This window comes from Phoca vitulina, unplaced genomic scaffold (genome assembly GCF_004348235.1).
Source record: "Phoca vitulina isolate PV1807 unplaced genomic scaffold, GSC_HSeal_1.0 scaffold90, whole genome shotgun sequence".
NCBI classification, from domain to species: Eukaryota; Metazoa; Chordata; class Mammalia; order Carnivora; family Phocidae; genus Phoca; species Phoca vitulina.
Genome location: NW_022589793.1, coordinates 3,096,580 through 3,113,759, shown reverse-complemented (window position 1 = coordinate 3,113,759; position 17,180 = coordinate 3,096,580). Strand labels below are relative to the sequence as shown.

General features: G+C 41.0%; 1 protein-coding gene across 13 annotated transcripts in view; it reads right to left on the bottom strand.

The window, feature by feature from the left end:
• The window catches only part of TNRC6A (trinucleotide repeat containing adaptor 6A), a 196,662-nt gene that overhangs the window by 99,038 nt on the left and 80,444 nt on the right, over nt 1–17,180 (bottom strand). For 10 of the 13 annotated variants that reach the window (XM_032396256.1, XM_032396257.1, XM_032396259.1 and 7 more), the window contains one exon: nt 1,318–1,365. In XM_032396256.1, coding sequence (XP_032252147.1) covers nt 1,318–1,365 — 48 coding nt within the window. Of the gene's footprint in view, nt 1–1,317; nt 1,366–1,724; nt 1,921–2,829; nt 3,305–17,180 lie in introns of those variants that run through there. The other 3 variants (XM_032396265.1, XM_032396258.1, XM_032396267.1) reach the window with 3 other exon arrangements.

The window sequence follows — 17,180 nt, the reverse complement described above, 5'->3', positions numbered from 1 at the left end:
ACTGAAAATTCAACCTGTTTTCTTTAATGGTCTCATATCTTAACATTTTTTTTTAAAGCTTTTGACAACAAAACTTATTAAATGTCCAAAGAACAGTTGTTTAATCAGTGATGTCAGGCTTGATTTCCTTGAACCAGTCCCCATTATTATAAGAAATGATAACTATAAGAAAATCTCTTATTCGGTAAGCCAATGATGTCCATCCTTCACCCACTGAAAAGATTTTTAACTATCACCTTAACAGATTAATATCTATAAAACTCAAAAGACCAGCAATTTGGGATGATTTTATATGGTGAAAAATATTCATATGATTTGAACTGAGTGTTATTAACCTCACCATAAACCTAAAACTTATCATCGTTAAGGACAAACTACATTAAGACCTGAGATAGGAGAGATTTTATTTTATCCTGTCCAAGTGAAAAAGAAAGCAGCTCACTGATAAGGTTCATCTAGAAGTTTCTCTGAGTCTCCCGATATGATTCAAAAGAAAACGGCCAATAAAGAAAAGACCGTAAGAAAATGAATTTGAAAAAGAGTTAAATACGGTGCAATACTCTGATCAGAGCTTTAAGCAATTACAGCTCACTAAAGCTAAACGTTTCCATAAAGGCAACGTTTAAAAACCAAAAAAACTCCCTTTGTGGTGATGATTTAAGTTACCAGTGCAAAAACACTCAGGCCCAGTAGAAACGATAACCACTTACTGGGAACAGATTTTTTAATTATTTTACCAGTTGATAAAAAAGAGCACACACCGAACATAGACACAAATGTAGTTTCAAAAGAAAACAAAACGCAGTTTATGCTCCGTAAAGTTCAAGGGCAAAACTGTTTCCAGTGCAACAGAATCTGCCTGACTACAATGTGTTGGGGAGGGAAAATGCGAACATAGTATCTTCTTATAAAGGCAACAATTTGAGTTACAAAGTAATAACGGGGAAGCCAAAACAGTTTGACAGCCCGCCATAAGGGCCGCCTCAATCATGAGTCACACAATGCCTGCAACCATTTACAATAGTAATTAATGCACAAGTCCCCTAATTAAATTCTAAAAGGGTGAGAATGCTTTAACTAAGTTTACAAGAATTGCTTTTCGCTGTTTTTTCTTCCCCCAAAGAAAAGAACACACGCGTAATTACGCATCTCCCCGCAATCCCTCCATCCAATATTCCCTCCGGCCTCTTCTCCCGAATGTCTATTCCCTGCGAGCGAAAAGAAAATGACACGGGGGAACTTCTACACCCAGAAAGGGCGAACCAGAGTGGAAACACACGATTAATGGGGCGACAGACGGAAGCTCGCCCATCTTACCTGCTAAGATTCCTTTCTACGTCTTTGGTAGCTTTAGCTTCCAATTCTCTGCAAGAGAAAAGAAAGAGAGAGAGGGAGAGATGCGCGTGAAAACGGAGCTGCTGCGGCAGAGGCTCGCGCCGGGGCGGATGGGGGGGGAGGGGAGCCCGGGGGTGCTCACAAAGCTGCGGGGCTGCAGCCCGGACTGCGGGCAGGCGGCGCGGGCGAGCCGCAGCCCCCGGCCCGGCCCCAGGGGCGCAGCGCGGCCCTTCCGGGCCTCCCGCCCGGCCTCCGCAGCGGCGCCCCCGCACCCCCCTAGCCGGGGCCCGAGGTCTCGGGGACGCCCGCCGCCGCCGCCCGCGGTCGCGGGGCCCTGCGGCAGTGCCCCAGGCTCCTCCCGCCCGCATGGAGGCCCCCGCCCCACTCACCTCATGTGTGTAAAGTGCACGAGCAAGTGGGGCGCGGCGAGTGAGGCTCGCGAGCCTCAAGCCCTCCGCAGCGCCGCGGGGAGAGGCCCGAGCCGCTGCACCAGCGCCATTTTCTACACCGACCCGCTGCCGCCGCCGCCGCCGCCACCGCCGCCGCCGCAGGCCCCAGACCGGAAGTGAATGCCCTGTTCGGCAACCCCTTCCGGGGGCGCCGCGGCCACCGGCCTCAAGATGGAGGCCGTAGCAACTAACCCAGCAGCCGGGGCAGGCCCTTGGCAACCGCCCGGGTGCGGCTCGCGGCTAGCGGCCAGACCTCCCTGAGTGGGGGGTCACCGCCTCCGAGGCGCCCCGCACAGCGGCTGGGGGGCCCGCCGAGCCCGGGCCCAGCCTCTGTCGCCTCGTCCGGCTGCGATCCGACTGGAGTCCCGCCCCTCCTCCTCCTCCTTCTTTGCTGCGACACAAGTTTCCTTCCCTGCCGCCCGGCCCCTCCCCCACCGAAACACACCAAAAAAAAAAAAAAAAAGGCTAAACCGCAAATTCTACCCCTGCCGCAGCAAGATGAGCTCGCGCGGCTTTTGAAATCCGCCACTTGTAATTATTTTTGACCTTGGGCCAGTTATTTAACCTCTCTGCTCCTCTGCTTCCTCCTCAGGTAAAGAATGCATACCTGAGGCGGACTATGAGGCTTAAAAGCGATTTTTATCCACCGAATTTTGCAGACTGTTTGACTCAGCAATTCCACTGGCACGAATTTCTGTTCGGAAAACAATCCTGGATATCTACAAATAGTTCACCGTCAACATGTTAAGTCACGGCAATGATGATGGTGAAAAATTGTAAACGGCCAAAATGTCCAACACTGAGGTGGCTTTAAAAACTGAACTACTGGCGTGCGTTAGGGTACTGCAAAAATGTTGGGAAGAGTAACGGCGTGGGGGCAAGTGGTTACAATAGAGTAAGTGAGAAAGCGGGTTCCAAACTCGCTCCCACGGTAGGAAACATGTAGATACAATACGATACATATGTGTAGTAAAGTAAAAATACCTACCTAAGTGTCCATGGGAGATTCATACATACCTACAGGTAGATACAGCAATATACTTACATGTAGATACAATAAGATACATGTGTTCCTGTGTCTATGTGGATCTTCTTTCCGTCCTCTCAAAACGCCTTTTTTTTTTTCTAATCAAAAAATGATCCCTCCTTTCTGTGCTTAAAATCCATTCCTTCTCGCAAACCTCACTCTAAGGATCATCCCATTTTCCTCTTTTTAAACTAGGTCTTTCTTTCCACTGGCTTTAAAACATGCCCAAATCTCTCCCATTAAAAAAACAAAACCTCCTTTCACTGCCCCGTTTTTATCCTCTCTGAGGGAGATGTGTAATAAATAAGTTAAAGAATAAATGAATGATTGCACAGAAAGTCCTAAAGCATATGCACCAAAATGTTCAGGGATGGTATTATGAAGATTTTAATTTTCTTCATGTATCTGGCTTTTTTGTTTTGTTTCATTTTTATACAATGAGCATGTTAAAACACACAATTAAGAAAACCAAGTTTATAGGGGCGCCTGGTTGGTTCAGTTGGTGGAGAATGTGACTCTTGATCTTGGGGTTGTAACTCTGAACCCCACATTGGGTGTAAAGATTACTTAAAAAATAAAATTTGTTTTTTTAAGGAGAGGGCCAGAGGGAGGAGGGAGGGACAGAGGGAGAGAGAAAATCTTAGGCAGGCTCCAAGCCCAGCACTGAGCCCAAGGCAGGGCTTGATCTCAGAATGCTGAGATCATGACCTGAGCGGAAATCAAGAATCCAACGCTTAACTGACTGAACCACCCAGGCGCCCCAAAAATAAAACCTTAAAAAAAAAAAATCAGGTGGGGCGCCTGGGTGGCTCAGTCGGTTAAGCGTTGGGATTCTTGATTTCCGCGCAGGTCATGATCTCAGGGTTCTGGGATTAAGTCCTCGTGGGGCTCCCTGCTCAGTGGGGAGCCTGCTTCTCCCTCTCCCTCTGCCTCTCCCCCTGCTTGTGCACTTTCTCCTTCTCTGTCAAATAAATAAAATCTTTTAAAAAAAATCAGGTTTACACAATGTAAAATGTAAAGGGCACCAAATAAATGCTAAGTGACTTTCCTTTTCCGGCCATCATCCCTAAGGTCCATCCATACATATATTTGGTTTGGTTTTCTTTTATGGTTCTTTCTACTTAAAATGTTAAAAATTATATTACATCACTTCTTTAGGAATTAAAAAATATGAACATGTATGTATAGCACAGTATGCTTTCATACCAGGTTTATGAATAATTTTCCATGACAGCGTAACACAATGAAAACTACCAACATTTACAGAGCTGTTAAGATTAGCTGATTTTTTAAAAAATTAGACTTCCTTAGGCTTGAATAACCCACTGGTTGTCAATTGGGATATTTAGCAATGTCTGGTTTTGGGTTGTCACAACTGGAAGCTACTACTATCTACTGGGTAGAGGGCAGGGGTTCTGCTAAACATCCTACAATGCAAAGGACAGCTCCACAACACGAGAGTATCTGAACCAAAATGCCATTAGCACCTAAGATTGGGAAACCCTAGAGCTAATTCCCAGCCCCAGGGAAGTTGAGAAAGTAGCATTTCTTGATGATCTTTCCAGAGTGATTTGACATGACCCCTCCAGGGCTGCATTATGAAGTCATGCTAATCACTTTTTAATGAGCTCTTATGCATAGAGGTAGATCAAAGAAGAATGACCTTGTAAGACCAGCAGGGATTCCTTATCAGTAAACTTCTAAGGAATGTTGTCTTCTTATTATCATTTCTCATTACTAAATAAGTAGTCTCTCTTTCTACTGAATATTTCGCATTATCATACATATTCTAGTAACTTCCACTTAAAAAAAATACTTAACACAATGAGCACTGAATAACGTATAGAATTGTTGAATCATTACATTGTACACCTGAAACTAATATAACACTGTATATTAACTATACTGGAATTAAAATTTAAAAAGAAAACATACAAAACAGGGTAAAGGGATGAGTGAAATAGGTGAAGGGGATTAAGAGTATACATATCGCGGGGCGCCTGGGTGGCTCAGTCATTAAGCGTCTGCCTTCGGCTCAGGTCATGGTCCCAGGGTTCTGGGATCGAGCCCCGCATCGGGCTCCCTGCTTGGCGGGAAGCCTGCTTCTCCCTCTCCCACTCCCCCTGCTTGTGTTCCCTCTCTGTGTGTCTCTGTCAAATAAACAAATAAAATCTTAAAAAAAAAAAGTACACGTACCGTATCATGATGAGCACTGAGTAAAGTACAGAATTGTTGAATCATTATGTTATACACCTGATGCTAATATAGCACCGTATGTTCATTATACTTTATTTTTAAAAAGATACATGTTCAAGTGATTTTCCAAAAATGCTCCTTGCTCCTCACATGGAGAAATGGGTTATTTCTTTGAATGGATTTGCTGACCATTCTGTAATTCATGTAGACAATTGTTTTAAAACAATAAAGACGTTAGAGTAAAATAAATAAATAAATGAAAACAACGATAACAACAAAAAACTCAGTTGATGCCTCCTCACTCCTCCACAGCTCCGTTTTCCTGCTCTCCTTCTGAGCAAAGCTTCTTGGAAAAGTATTCTACACCAGCTACTTCCAGTTGCTCACCTCCTGTCCCAACCCATTTTCACCTGACATTGCTATTTCTCCCCCCAAGTTGCTCTTATCAATGTCACAAATGACCTTGAATCTGTCAAACTCAATGGTAATATTTCTCACCTGGTCTTAGTTCTTAGCTGTATTTCCACAACCGGCCACTCCTACCTTCTTTTGAGAGCCTCGTCTCTTGGCTGTTTTGGCAGCACATTCTCCCCGAATGTCTTTTTACCTCTCTATCCATTCCTTTTTTTTGTTTTGTTTTGTATCCTTTGCCAGCATTTCCCGATTAATACCAAATAAATGTCAGGATCCCCAAGGCTCTGTTCCAGACTTTTCGCCCTCTCTCTCCACTTTCTCCTTGGGATCGGTGATCTCATACATTCTCTTGTGTCTAAACACTGTTTAAATGCAGATGATTTTCAAATTCCTAGCTTTAGCCCATATCTCACGTGTATACCCCAGAATGCCAAAATAACGGATCACCCATGCAACGAATATTTATTGAGCACCCACTGTATGCTAGCTACCGTGTTAGGACCTGGTTCTCTGCCATATGTGAGGGACTACTTTGGTGGAGTAAGTCTAACAGGGCAGAGAGGTTTTTTTTTTTAAAGCAAACTATAAAGTGTATAATTACAAACGATGACAATTGCACAGAAGGACTGTTGTTCTAAGCAAGTGTAAAACAAAGGAGCATAACATAGAGTATGTGGTCAAAGAAGGTTTCTTTGAAAATGTCAAGCTTCACCTGAGACCAGAAGGGTGAGGGGCAGCCAACCAGGACCCAGGGAACAGGAGAGGAAAGTTCTCAGGCTGGAAGTTTACATTTGGGCGTCCTCCTTGTGGATGAAAACAGGCTTTGCATTGTATTTGGCTTTAAATCCACTGGAGCCACCATTTTTATTTTACTCGCATAATCAATTTGGAACATAAACCAGAAACGAGGTCTTGTATATAGAGTAATGGGTTTCATTACCACTGCTCATTGAAGTAAGCAAATGCCATTTCCTACAACAAGCATATTCCCTAGATTCAATGAATATTAGAATATTTTGCATGGCTCATTGTTGAAGTTTACAGTTTGAGAATTTGGATATAACATGAAATGCCTTTCTAACAATAACTTTTTTTAAATTTTATTTTATTATGTTATGTTAATCGCCATACATTACATCATTAGTTTTTGATGTGGTGTTCCATGATTCATTGTTTGCGTATAACACCCAGTGCTCCATTCAATACGTGCCCTCTTTAATACCCATCACCGGGCTAACCCATCCCCCCACCCCCCTCCCCTCTAAAACCCTCAGTTTGTTTCTCAGAGTCCATAGTCTCTCATGATTCATCTCCGCCTCCAATTTCCCCCCCCTTCATTTTTCCCTTCCTACTATCTTCTTTTTTTTGTTTGTTTAACAACCAACGATAACTTTTTAAGAAATAACCTGTAACTATCTCAGAAAACTTCTTGCTTCTTCTTAGTGAGCATAATAAGAAACAGAGGCTATACAAATTTAAATTTAAATAAGACCTTTTCTCCATTTGTCTTTCTTTGGGTTCTTGTTTCTTTGGTTTCTGAGGTTACCAGAACATAAGTGTTCTCCAACCCTCTCTTCTTTATCTCACTGGGAAGAGTAAATGACTACCTTGACTTGGGAAATCATGTGCTTGAAAGAAAATGATTTTTTTTCCTCCCAAGTCTTTACCAAATGTCATCATGATATATCTACATATGTATTTTTTAGGCAAAGCTCACTCAAAATATTTTTAAATTTAGAAAATTTTCCACAATAATGTATAGATGGGAGTTGAAGGCATGAACATGAATTAGATTTCCTGGAGAGAGTACTTATTTTCTTAAAATTTATTTGGCACTTAATATATGTCAGGCATGCATTGTTCTAAGTGCTTTACAAATATTAACTAAACATTCATTGTTTTCCTCACATGGCTTCATGAGGTAGGAATGTGATCCCCATTTTACAGATGAGGATAATTAACTTGCTCAAAGTCACATAAATTGTGGTAGTAAAACCAAGCAAATTGACTCCTGAGCCCATGTCACTAACCACTACATTGTAGACTGGTTTATCTCAACCATAGTAGACTCTGCAGGACCTTTGATAACAAATATTTTATTTTATTTTATTTTATTTTAAGATTTTATTTATTTGAGAGAGAGTGAGAGAGTGCATGAAAGGGGTAGGGTCAGAGGGAGAAGCAGACTCCCCACTAAGTGGGGAGCCTGATGCAGGACTCGATCCTGGGACTCCAGGATCATGACCTGAGCCGAAGGCAGTGGCTTAACCAACTGAGCCACCCAGGTGCCCCAATAACAAATATTTTATAACACCACCCCTTACTATCCCAAAATGATCATCATAGATAATATAATCTACCTAACACATAATTTCAAAACATGTATATAATGACTTATCTCTGATTTAAAAGAGAAATAAGAGAAAAGTAAGTATAAAATGAAATATCCTTCACTAGGTAAATGCTTGGGAATGGTCTCCACTGAAAGCTTCAGTGAAGCAGGCAGATGCCAGCAGCTATGTGTAGAATCCCTACTACAAATGCAGACTGACATGGTGGTGTCACATTGATTACTCACACACCAAGAACCATAGTAATGTTGGAGGCAAAATTTTTCTGGAATACAGAACAACTTTCAAGTTCTGAACAACTAGGCAATAATTCTCCTTCAATTGACGTGGCAATTGCATTAACGTTAGGGTCTATTAAAACTGAAAACATAAGGAGTTAGGTCCTCGGATAATTATAAACACACCTTCCACCTGTGTGAGTGTCCAGCGAGAGAGGGAGTTTTCCATTTTGTGGGACTCTCCAGCACCCACGGCTCCTATCCACTGAAATTTAGCACACCCCCCACCACTTTGTGACAACCGAAACCACTTTTAATGGTTTTCCCAAACCCCTTGAGGAATGGAGGTGAGGTATTATTTTATTGAGAACCACTGCTATGGAATGAGAATAGTCTTGAGGAAGTTTCATACTCCAGGGAAGAAACCAATGAGAGAGGAGGAAAAACAGGGTAAGTGTAGTATAATGGGGTCAAGTGATGCCTCCCAGACATCTCAGACTGACATGTCAAAGCTGAGCCTCCTTCTTCCTGCTCTGCTCCCTTCCTCCACCACACACAAACATATCCCCAAGGGTAATAACACTATTAGTAATAACACTATTAGTCACTGAGCTGCCCAGCCAGAAACCTAAGAGTCAGTTTTGACTTTTCCCTCCCCCTCACCCAATGCATCAACAAATTATTTTGTCTCTAAACTTCTCTCTTATATTTCCCTTCCTTTGTTTCTCCACTGCCACCTCCCTAAAAACTCCACAGATTCTCCCCTTTCTCCCTCTTTTATTTTTTGGTTGTGGTATAGTTTTTGTAAAATAAAATGCACCTGTGTGAACTGAAAAATTCAGTAAGTTTTGGCAAATAAATACATACATGTAACCACTACCACAGTCAATATATAGAACACGTCAATCACCCCAGAATATTCCCTTGGGCTCCTTTTCAGTCGCTCATCTGCTACCCGCAACACATACGTACACCTGCCACCGGCAAACTGTGCTTCTGACTTCTATCCCCATAAACGAGTATTGTCGGTTCTAGAACTCATGTAAATGGAGTCATACAATGTATCTATCCTTTGTGCCTGGCTTCTCTTGCTCAATGTCTATGAGAGATATTGATGTTGAAAGTATCAGAAATGTGTTTCTTTTGATTATTGAGAAGTATTCCATTGAGTGAATGTACTACAACTTGTTCACCATCTTCTGTTGATTGACATTTGGGTTATTTCCAGTTTGGGGTTATTATGAATAAAGCTGCTAAGAACTTTTTTTTGTACACATCTTTTTTTGTGGACATTTGACATATGTTTTTATTTCTCTTGGATAAATAGCTAGGAACACAATTACTGAATCACAGGATAAGTGTATATGAGAGTCTAACTCTAGGAGAAACTCTAGAATGTTTCTAAAGTGGTTACACTAGGTTACCCTTCCAAACCCGGGAAGAGTTCTGTTGCTCTGCATCCCTGGCCAGGACTGCACATGTTCACTCTTCACCTCTTGAAATCGTTCTCCACATAGCATCCTTCATGATTTTTTCTTAAAATGAAAACTTAATCATCTGACTCTCCAGCTTAAAATAATGCAAAGACTTTCCAAGGCTCTTGATTCAAAGCCTAACATTTTTAATACGGTCTGCGGTGTCTCCTCAGTGGTATCTCTGGTCATTCCCCCTGCTCTTAAGTCCAGGTAATCCAAGGGCCCTTCTTTCACTTTCTAAAAGGTGCCCAGCTCCTTGACCCAGGCCGCTGCTAGCCATCCACTCATTCTCCAACCCCTCTGTAACACACCCGGGAAGGACTTCCTGACCACCACCTGTTAGGTGTCCCAGTTACATATTCTAAAGGCATTCTCTACTTCTTTAAAGCACGAGCACATTTGTGATGCAGTATTTCCATCATTATTTGTTTAATCTTTGATTCTCTGGATTCTTTGTTTGGGTTATTTTTAAAGATTTTATTTATTTATTTGTCAGAGAGATCGAAAGAGAGAGCGCACAAGCAGGGGGAGCGGCAGGCAGAGGGAGAAGCAGGCTCCCTGTTCCCTGTTGAGCAGGGAGCTGGATGCGGGACTCAATCCCAGGACCCTGGGATCATGACCTGAGCCGAAGGCAGCTGCTCAACCAACTGAGCCACCCAGGTGTCCCGATTCTCTGGATTCTTTGTAAGCTCCAGGAGAGCAAGGACCATGCCTGCCTTGTTCTCACTGTATCTTTAGCATCTATCACAATGCCTACTACATATTAGGCTCTTAATAATAATAAGTGAAGAAGTGGTTCTTCCATGCATTGCTCCCCTCCCTCTAACTAAACATCCACAATGCCACCGAAATGGTCTTTCAATAAGTAAATCTGGTCAGGTATTGCTGCTGCTTGAAATTCCTGAATGGCTTTCTATATTCTGTAGGATACTATCTGAACCCCCTTGCCTAGCATAAAAGGCCTTTCAAGAATTCTTACTAATCAAGCCTGCCCAATTTCTTAGAATTCTTGTTTTGTGTTCCAGTGATACTGAATCATCCCTACTCTCTCATGTTTTTCAATGCCTCTATGACTTGAACATGTTATTTCTTCCGAGTGGAACACCTTCCTTATTACGTCCACCTAACAAACTCCTACTTCAAAGCCTGGTTCAAGTGTTTTGACTAGCCTTCCCCGGGATTCTCTGGACCTCATAACAATGTAGATGGGATTCAAGTACCAGTACTAATGTAGACGTCGCTGACTCTTGTCCCCTCCTATTCAGGTGGAAACTCAGTCCTCTGGAAAGAACCCCGTGAGCATTTATGGCTGGAATTTCACATGTTCTCATGAGATAACTCATTTTATCCAAACACTGCTGGCATGGAAGGCCCCAGAGAGTGGGGACCTCTCTGTTGGGTTCAGTGTTGTATTCCCCAAGACCTACAGCAGTGCCTAGGAGGTATTAAACATTGAATTAATACTTGTTGAATGATGAAGAATGAATACCTTTGTTCCAAGGAGTTCCATAATCTGTGTCAAGGAGCTTCATTGTTCTCCCAGGTACTTGCTTGTTACCGTCTTGACTGCCAGCAAGAACTAGATTCATCTAAACATCTGCCTGGCTTCTTAGATCTTCTAGGGTTTGCTTTATCTTGTTGATGCAAACAACATTCTTTCTATAATGCACTTGTTTTCCATCAGATCCACCAGATGCCTTCACCCTTTGAGAAGAAAGTGGGCACTTCTGCCCCTTACTAAGTCCCTCAGACATTCGCTGTTAAAATAATCAGTTATTGTGGTGCCTGGCTGGCTCAGTTGGTAGAGCGTGTGACTCTTGACCTTGGGGCTGTAAATTCGAGCCCCATGTTGGATGTACAGATTACTTAAAAATAGAATCAGTTGTTTTCTGATTTTTTTTCTATGAATGGACCAAGTGATAATGGCATCCTGCTTTTCCTTGAGGGCCAATCTTCTTCACTCTCAGTCCATTCATTTGGATGGAGAAATGTCACATTGAAAACATTTTTATATTTTAAAATTTTTATATTCAATGACCAAACTTGGGATAATTTTAACATTAAAATAAATGAAGACAGTAAAGGGGATGCCTGGGTGGCTCAGTCGGTTAAGCATCTGCCTTTGGCTCAGGGCATGATCTCGGGGTCCTGGGATCGAGCTCCACATCAGGTTCCCTGCTCAGTGGGGAGTCTGCTTCTCCCTCTCCTTCTGTGTGCAAGCTCTCATTCTCTCTCAAATAAATAAACAAAATCTTAAAAAAAAAAATAAGGACAGTAAGGGATTATAACCCACTCAATAAAATAGGAAACTATATGTTTGTATAGATACAAATGTATTGCATTTATTCATCCATCCATCCACCCATCCAACGTTTGATGAGGAACAAAGACTTCTACTTCCAACCGAGATGGAGCAAACAAAGCTATATTTACCCTCCCTCCTAAAACAACTAAAGACCCACACAAAATTTATGAAACAACAGTTTTTAAGACATTGAAAATCAAGTAATGAAAGACAGTAATCCCTGATGGGAAAAAAATATTTGGAAACAAAACAACACCCTTCTAAATAACCCAAGGGTCAAAGGAGAGATCAAAAGGAAAACTAGAATGTATGACTATATGAAAATGAAAACACAGCACACCACAATTTGTAGAATGTAGCTAATGCAGTAGAGGGATATTTATAGCCACTAAATATCCATATTAGAAAAGAGGGTCTCATATCAATGACCTTAGTTTCTACCCTAAGACACTAGAAAAAGAAGAGCAAATGAAAATCAAAATAAAGAGAAGAAAAGGAGTAATAAAGCTCAGAGTGGTAATAAGTGAAACAGAAAACAAAAATAAATGAGAAAAATCCATGAAACAAAAAACTAGTTCTTTGAGAAAATCAATAAAATTTACAAACTTTTGGCCAAGACAAAAGATGGAAGACACAAAGTAGTAATATCAGAAATAGGTGAGGTGATATTACTGCAAATTCTGTAGAGACTAAAATGACAATAAGAAAATACTGTGAACCAGTTTATACCCACAAAATCAGTGACTTAAGTAAAAGGAACAAATTCCTTGAAAGACACAAACTAAAAAACTCAATCGGGAAGAAATTGATGGCCTGCATAGTCCCATATCTATTTAAAAATTTGACTTTGTGGGGTACCTTGGTGGCTTAGTTGGTCAAGCATCTGACTCTTGATTTCAGCTCAGGTCATGACCTCAGGGTCATGAGATCGAGCCCCATATCAGGCCCAGGCTGAGTGTGAAGCCTGCTAAAAATTGTCTCTCTCCCTTTCCCTCTGCCCCTTCCCCCCTTAAAAAATAAATAAAAATAACAAAAAATAAAAATAAAAATTTGACCTTGTGATTAAAAACTTCCCACGAATTAAACTCCAGGTCCAGATGGCTTCATTTACTCTACCAAATATTTAAGACATAAAATAATACAAATCCTATCAAAGTCTTCCAGAAAATTAAAGAGAAGGTACTCTTTCCCAATTCCTTCAGTGAGGTCCACATCACTCCAGTGACAAAGGCTAAGATATTGTAAGAAAAGAAAACTACAGACCAATATCTCTAATGAACACAAATGTACAAATTTAAAAAGTTTTGCCAAACTCAGCCCTACATAAAACAGACAATATTCCACAGCCAAGTGGTATTATTCCAGAAATGCAATCAATTAGGGTACCTGGGTGGCTCAGTCAGTTGAGCGCCCAACTCTTGATTTCAGCTCAGGTCATGATCTCAGGATCCTGTGTCAGGCTCTGCACTCAGCCTAGAGTCTGCTTGTCCCTCTCCCTTTGCTCCGCTCCCCACTCATTCTCTTTCTCTCTCTCAAATAAATAAAATCTTTAAAAAAAAGAAATGCAATTGGCATAATTCATCATATTATAAAACTATAAAAGAAAAACCATATGTTTATCTCAATAGATGCAGAGAAAGCTTTTGACAAAATCCAGTATCCATTACTGATTTAAAAAAAACAAAAACCTCAGGGTGCCTGGGTGGCTCAGTTGGTTAAGCGTCTGGCTCTTGGTTTCAGCTCAGGTCATGATTTCATGGATTGTGAAATCGAGCCCTGTGTGGGGCTCTGTGCTCAGAGTGGAGTCTGCTTGAGATTCTTTCCCTCTGCCTCTGCCCCTCCCCCTTCTAACATGCCTGTGCACGCTCTCTCTCTTAAAATAAATAAATAAAATCTTTAAAAACAAAAAATCCCCCCAAAAGCAAAAGCCTCATAGAAAACTAGGAATAGAAGGGAACTTGCTCAGCATGGTAAAGGACATGGACAAAAATTCTACAATTAACATCATACTTAATGAAGAAATACTGAATATTTTTCGTATAATATCAGGAACAAGACAAAAATGCTTGCTTGAACCTCTTCTATTCAACATTGTTCTGGAGCTTCTCGCCAATGCAGAAGAGTGGAAAGGAAAAATATAACCATCTTTATTCACAGATGATATGATGATCTTGGCAGAAATTCTATGGCCTCTCCAAAGGAGCTACTAGATTTCATAAATGACTTTAACGAGGTTGTAGAGTACAAAAGCAACACAGAAAAAAAATATCCGTTGCATTTCTGTACAATAGAAATGATCAATCAGAAATTGGAACTAAAGGGGTGCCTGGCTGGCTCAGTCGGTAGAGTGTATGACTCTTGATCTCAGGGCTGTGGGTTCATGCCCCAAGTTGGGTGTAGAGATTACTTAAAAATAAAATCTTAAAAAAAAAGAAATTGGGACTAAAAGCACAACCATTTTCAAAAAATATGAAATAGAGATAAATCTGACAAAACATGTGCAAAACCTCTACACAGAGAGCTACAAAATATAGCTGAGACAAATTAAAGAATACCTAAATAAATAGAGAGATATATTGTGCTTAAGGATCAGAAGGCTCAATACTGGTAAGATGTCAATTTTTCCCAAATTGATTTATAGATTTAACGCAATAATAATCAAAATCCCAGCAGGCTTGGCTTTTTTTGGCTTGGTAAAAATTGGCAAGTTGATTCTCAATCTCACATAGAACTGAAGAGGAGATAGAATGGCCAAAACAGGGGCGCCTGGGTGGCTCAGTCGTTAAGCGTCTGCCTTCGGCTCAGGTCATGATCCCAGAGTCCTGGGATCGAGCCCCACATCGGGCTCCCTGCTCAGCGGGAAGCCTGCTTCTCCCTCTCCCACTCCCCCTGCTTGTGTTCCCGCTCTCGCTGTCTCTGTCTCTGTCAAATAAATAAATAAAATCTTTAAAAAAAAAAAAGAATGGCCAAAACAATCTTGAAAAGACCAAAACAATCTTGAAAAGACCAAAACTGGGGTTCTTAGTTGGCTCAGTCCATAGAGCACTCCACTCTTGATCTTGGGGTCATGAGTTCAAGCCCCACGTAGGGCGTAGAGCTTTACTTAAAAATAAAATAAATACATAAAAATTGAAAAAAAAGAAAAAGATCAAAATTGGAGGATGTAGACAACCTGACTTTAAGACTTATTGGAAAGCAATAATAATTAAGACAGTAGGTTATTGGTATCAAGAGAGACAAATAGGTCAATGTAACAGAACAGGAAATCCAGAAATAAACCTATACACCTATGGTCAATCTGTTTTCAGCAAAGGGTACAAAGACAATTCTGCTGGATATCCATATGGAAGAAATAGTACCTCAACTCGTGCCTTATATCATATACAAAATACATATACAAAAATAAACTCAAAACGGACCTTATGCTTAAATATGAAAACAAAAACTATGGAATTTATAGAAGAAAATATAGGAGAAATTTTTGTGACTTTGAGTTGGGCAATGATTTCATAGTTACCAAAAACATGATCCATAATGCATAAAAACTGAGAAATTCAGCTCTTCAAAAGACACTATTCAGAGAATGAAAAAACAAGCCACTGACTGGGACATAAGTTTTGACATATGCATACAGCCAATCACGTATCCAATAAAGAATCTGCATCCAGAATATACAAAGGAGATATAATACTCAATAATAAGAAAACAACTTATTTTTTAAATGGGCCAAAAATTTGAACAGACACTTCAGTTCATAAGATACCCACATGCTCAACGTCTTTAGTTTAATTAGGGAAATGCAAACTAAAACCACAGTAAGATAACACCACACGCCTATAAAAGTGTCCAAAATTAAAAAAAGACTGGTCGTACTGTTGCTGGTGAAGATGTGAAGCATCTATAACTCTCATACACTGCTGGGAAGCATGTAAAATCACTCCATTACTTTGGAAAGCCATTTTGATTGTTTCTTAAGAAAATAAGCACACATCTGACATATGACCTAGCCATTACAGTCCTAGATACTTACCCAAGAGACATGAAAACATTTGTTCATACAAAGATTTGTGTGTGAATGTTTACAGAAGCTTTATTTGTAATAACCCCAAACTAGGAACACCTGATTGTCCATCAACAGAGGAAACAAATTGCTGTATATCCATATAATGGAATATTCTTCAGCACTTAAAAGGAATGAACTATTGTTGTACACAGCATGGATGAATTTTAAAATAATGATGCTGATAGAAAGAACTCAGACCTCAAGAAAGAAGAAACTATCACTCAAGTCAAATAAAATTCTAGAAAACATAACTTAGGGGCGCCTGGGTGGCTCAGTTGGTTAAGCGACTGCCTTCGGCTCAGGTCATGATCCTGGAGTCCCTGGATCGAGTCCCGCATCGGGCTCCCTGCTCGGCAGGGAGTCTGCTTCTCCCTCTGACCCTCCCCCCTCTCATGTGCTTGCTCTCTCTCATTCTCTCTCTCTCAAATAAAAAAAAAAAAAAAAAAGAAAACATAACTTATTCTGTAGCAATGGAAAGTATATCAGGGCTTGCTTGGGGATGGGGAAGACGCAGGAAAGGTGAGAGAGATTACAAAAAGGCAGGAGAAAATATTGGTGGGTGATGGAGGTTTATTATCTTGATCATGGTGGTGGTTCCACAGCCGTATACATATGTCAAAATGTACCAGATTACACATTTTAAAATATGCAATAGGCCATTTCCACAAACAAAAAGTTTGACGAGAAACAGGATATTTATATAATATTGAAACACCTCCCACAAGACACTTAAAGAGAAAAGAGTAACTTTACAATACAGAAGCCTGAAAGACACCACCTTAACCAAGCCATCAAAGTGAATGTCGTCAGGAATGGGACACCTCAAAATCTAGCAGCACTTGGTAGGATGCAGTGAGAAGCTCTAGCTCTGTTCCTCTCAAAGGTGCATAACCTGAACCTAATCGTGAGGAAAGCTCAGACCAACAAAATTGTGGCACATTCTTCAGAATAACTGGCTTGTAATTCTTTCAAGTGTCAAGGTTAATCAAAGTCAAGGAAAGACTGAAAAGCTGTTTGTGGTTGAAAGAGACGAAAGATGGTGCAACTAAAAGCAATGTTGGAGGGGCGCCTGGGTGGCTCAGTCGAATGAGCAGCTAACTCTTGATTTCAGCTCAGGTCATGATCTCAGGCTCCTGAGATGGAGCAGCACTTCGGGCTCCCTGCTCATCCTCGAGTCTCCTTGTCCCTCTTCCTGCCCCTCCCTTTGCTCTCTCTCTCAAATAAATAAATAAAATCTTAAAAAAAAATAGCAATGTTGGGATTCTCAGCTGGATCCCTTTGCTAAAAAGACATTATTAAGATAATTATGGGCTTAAAAGTGGTCTCAGGATTAGATAACATCAATGT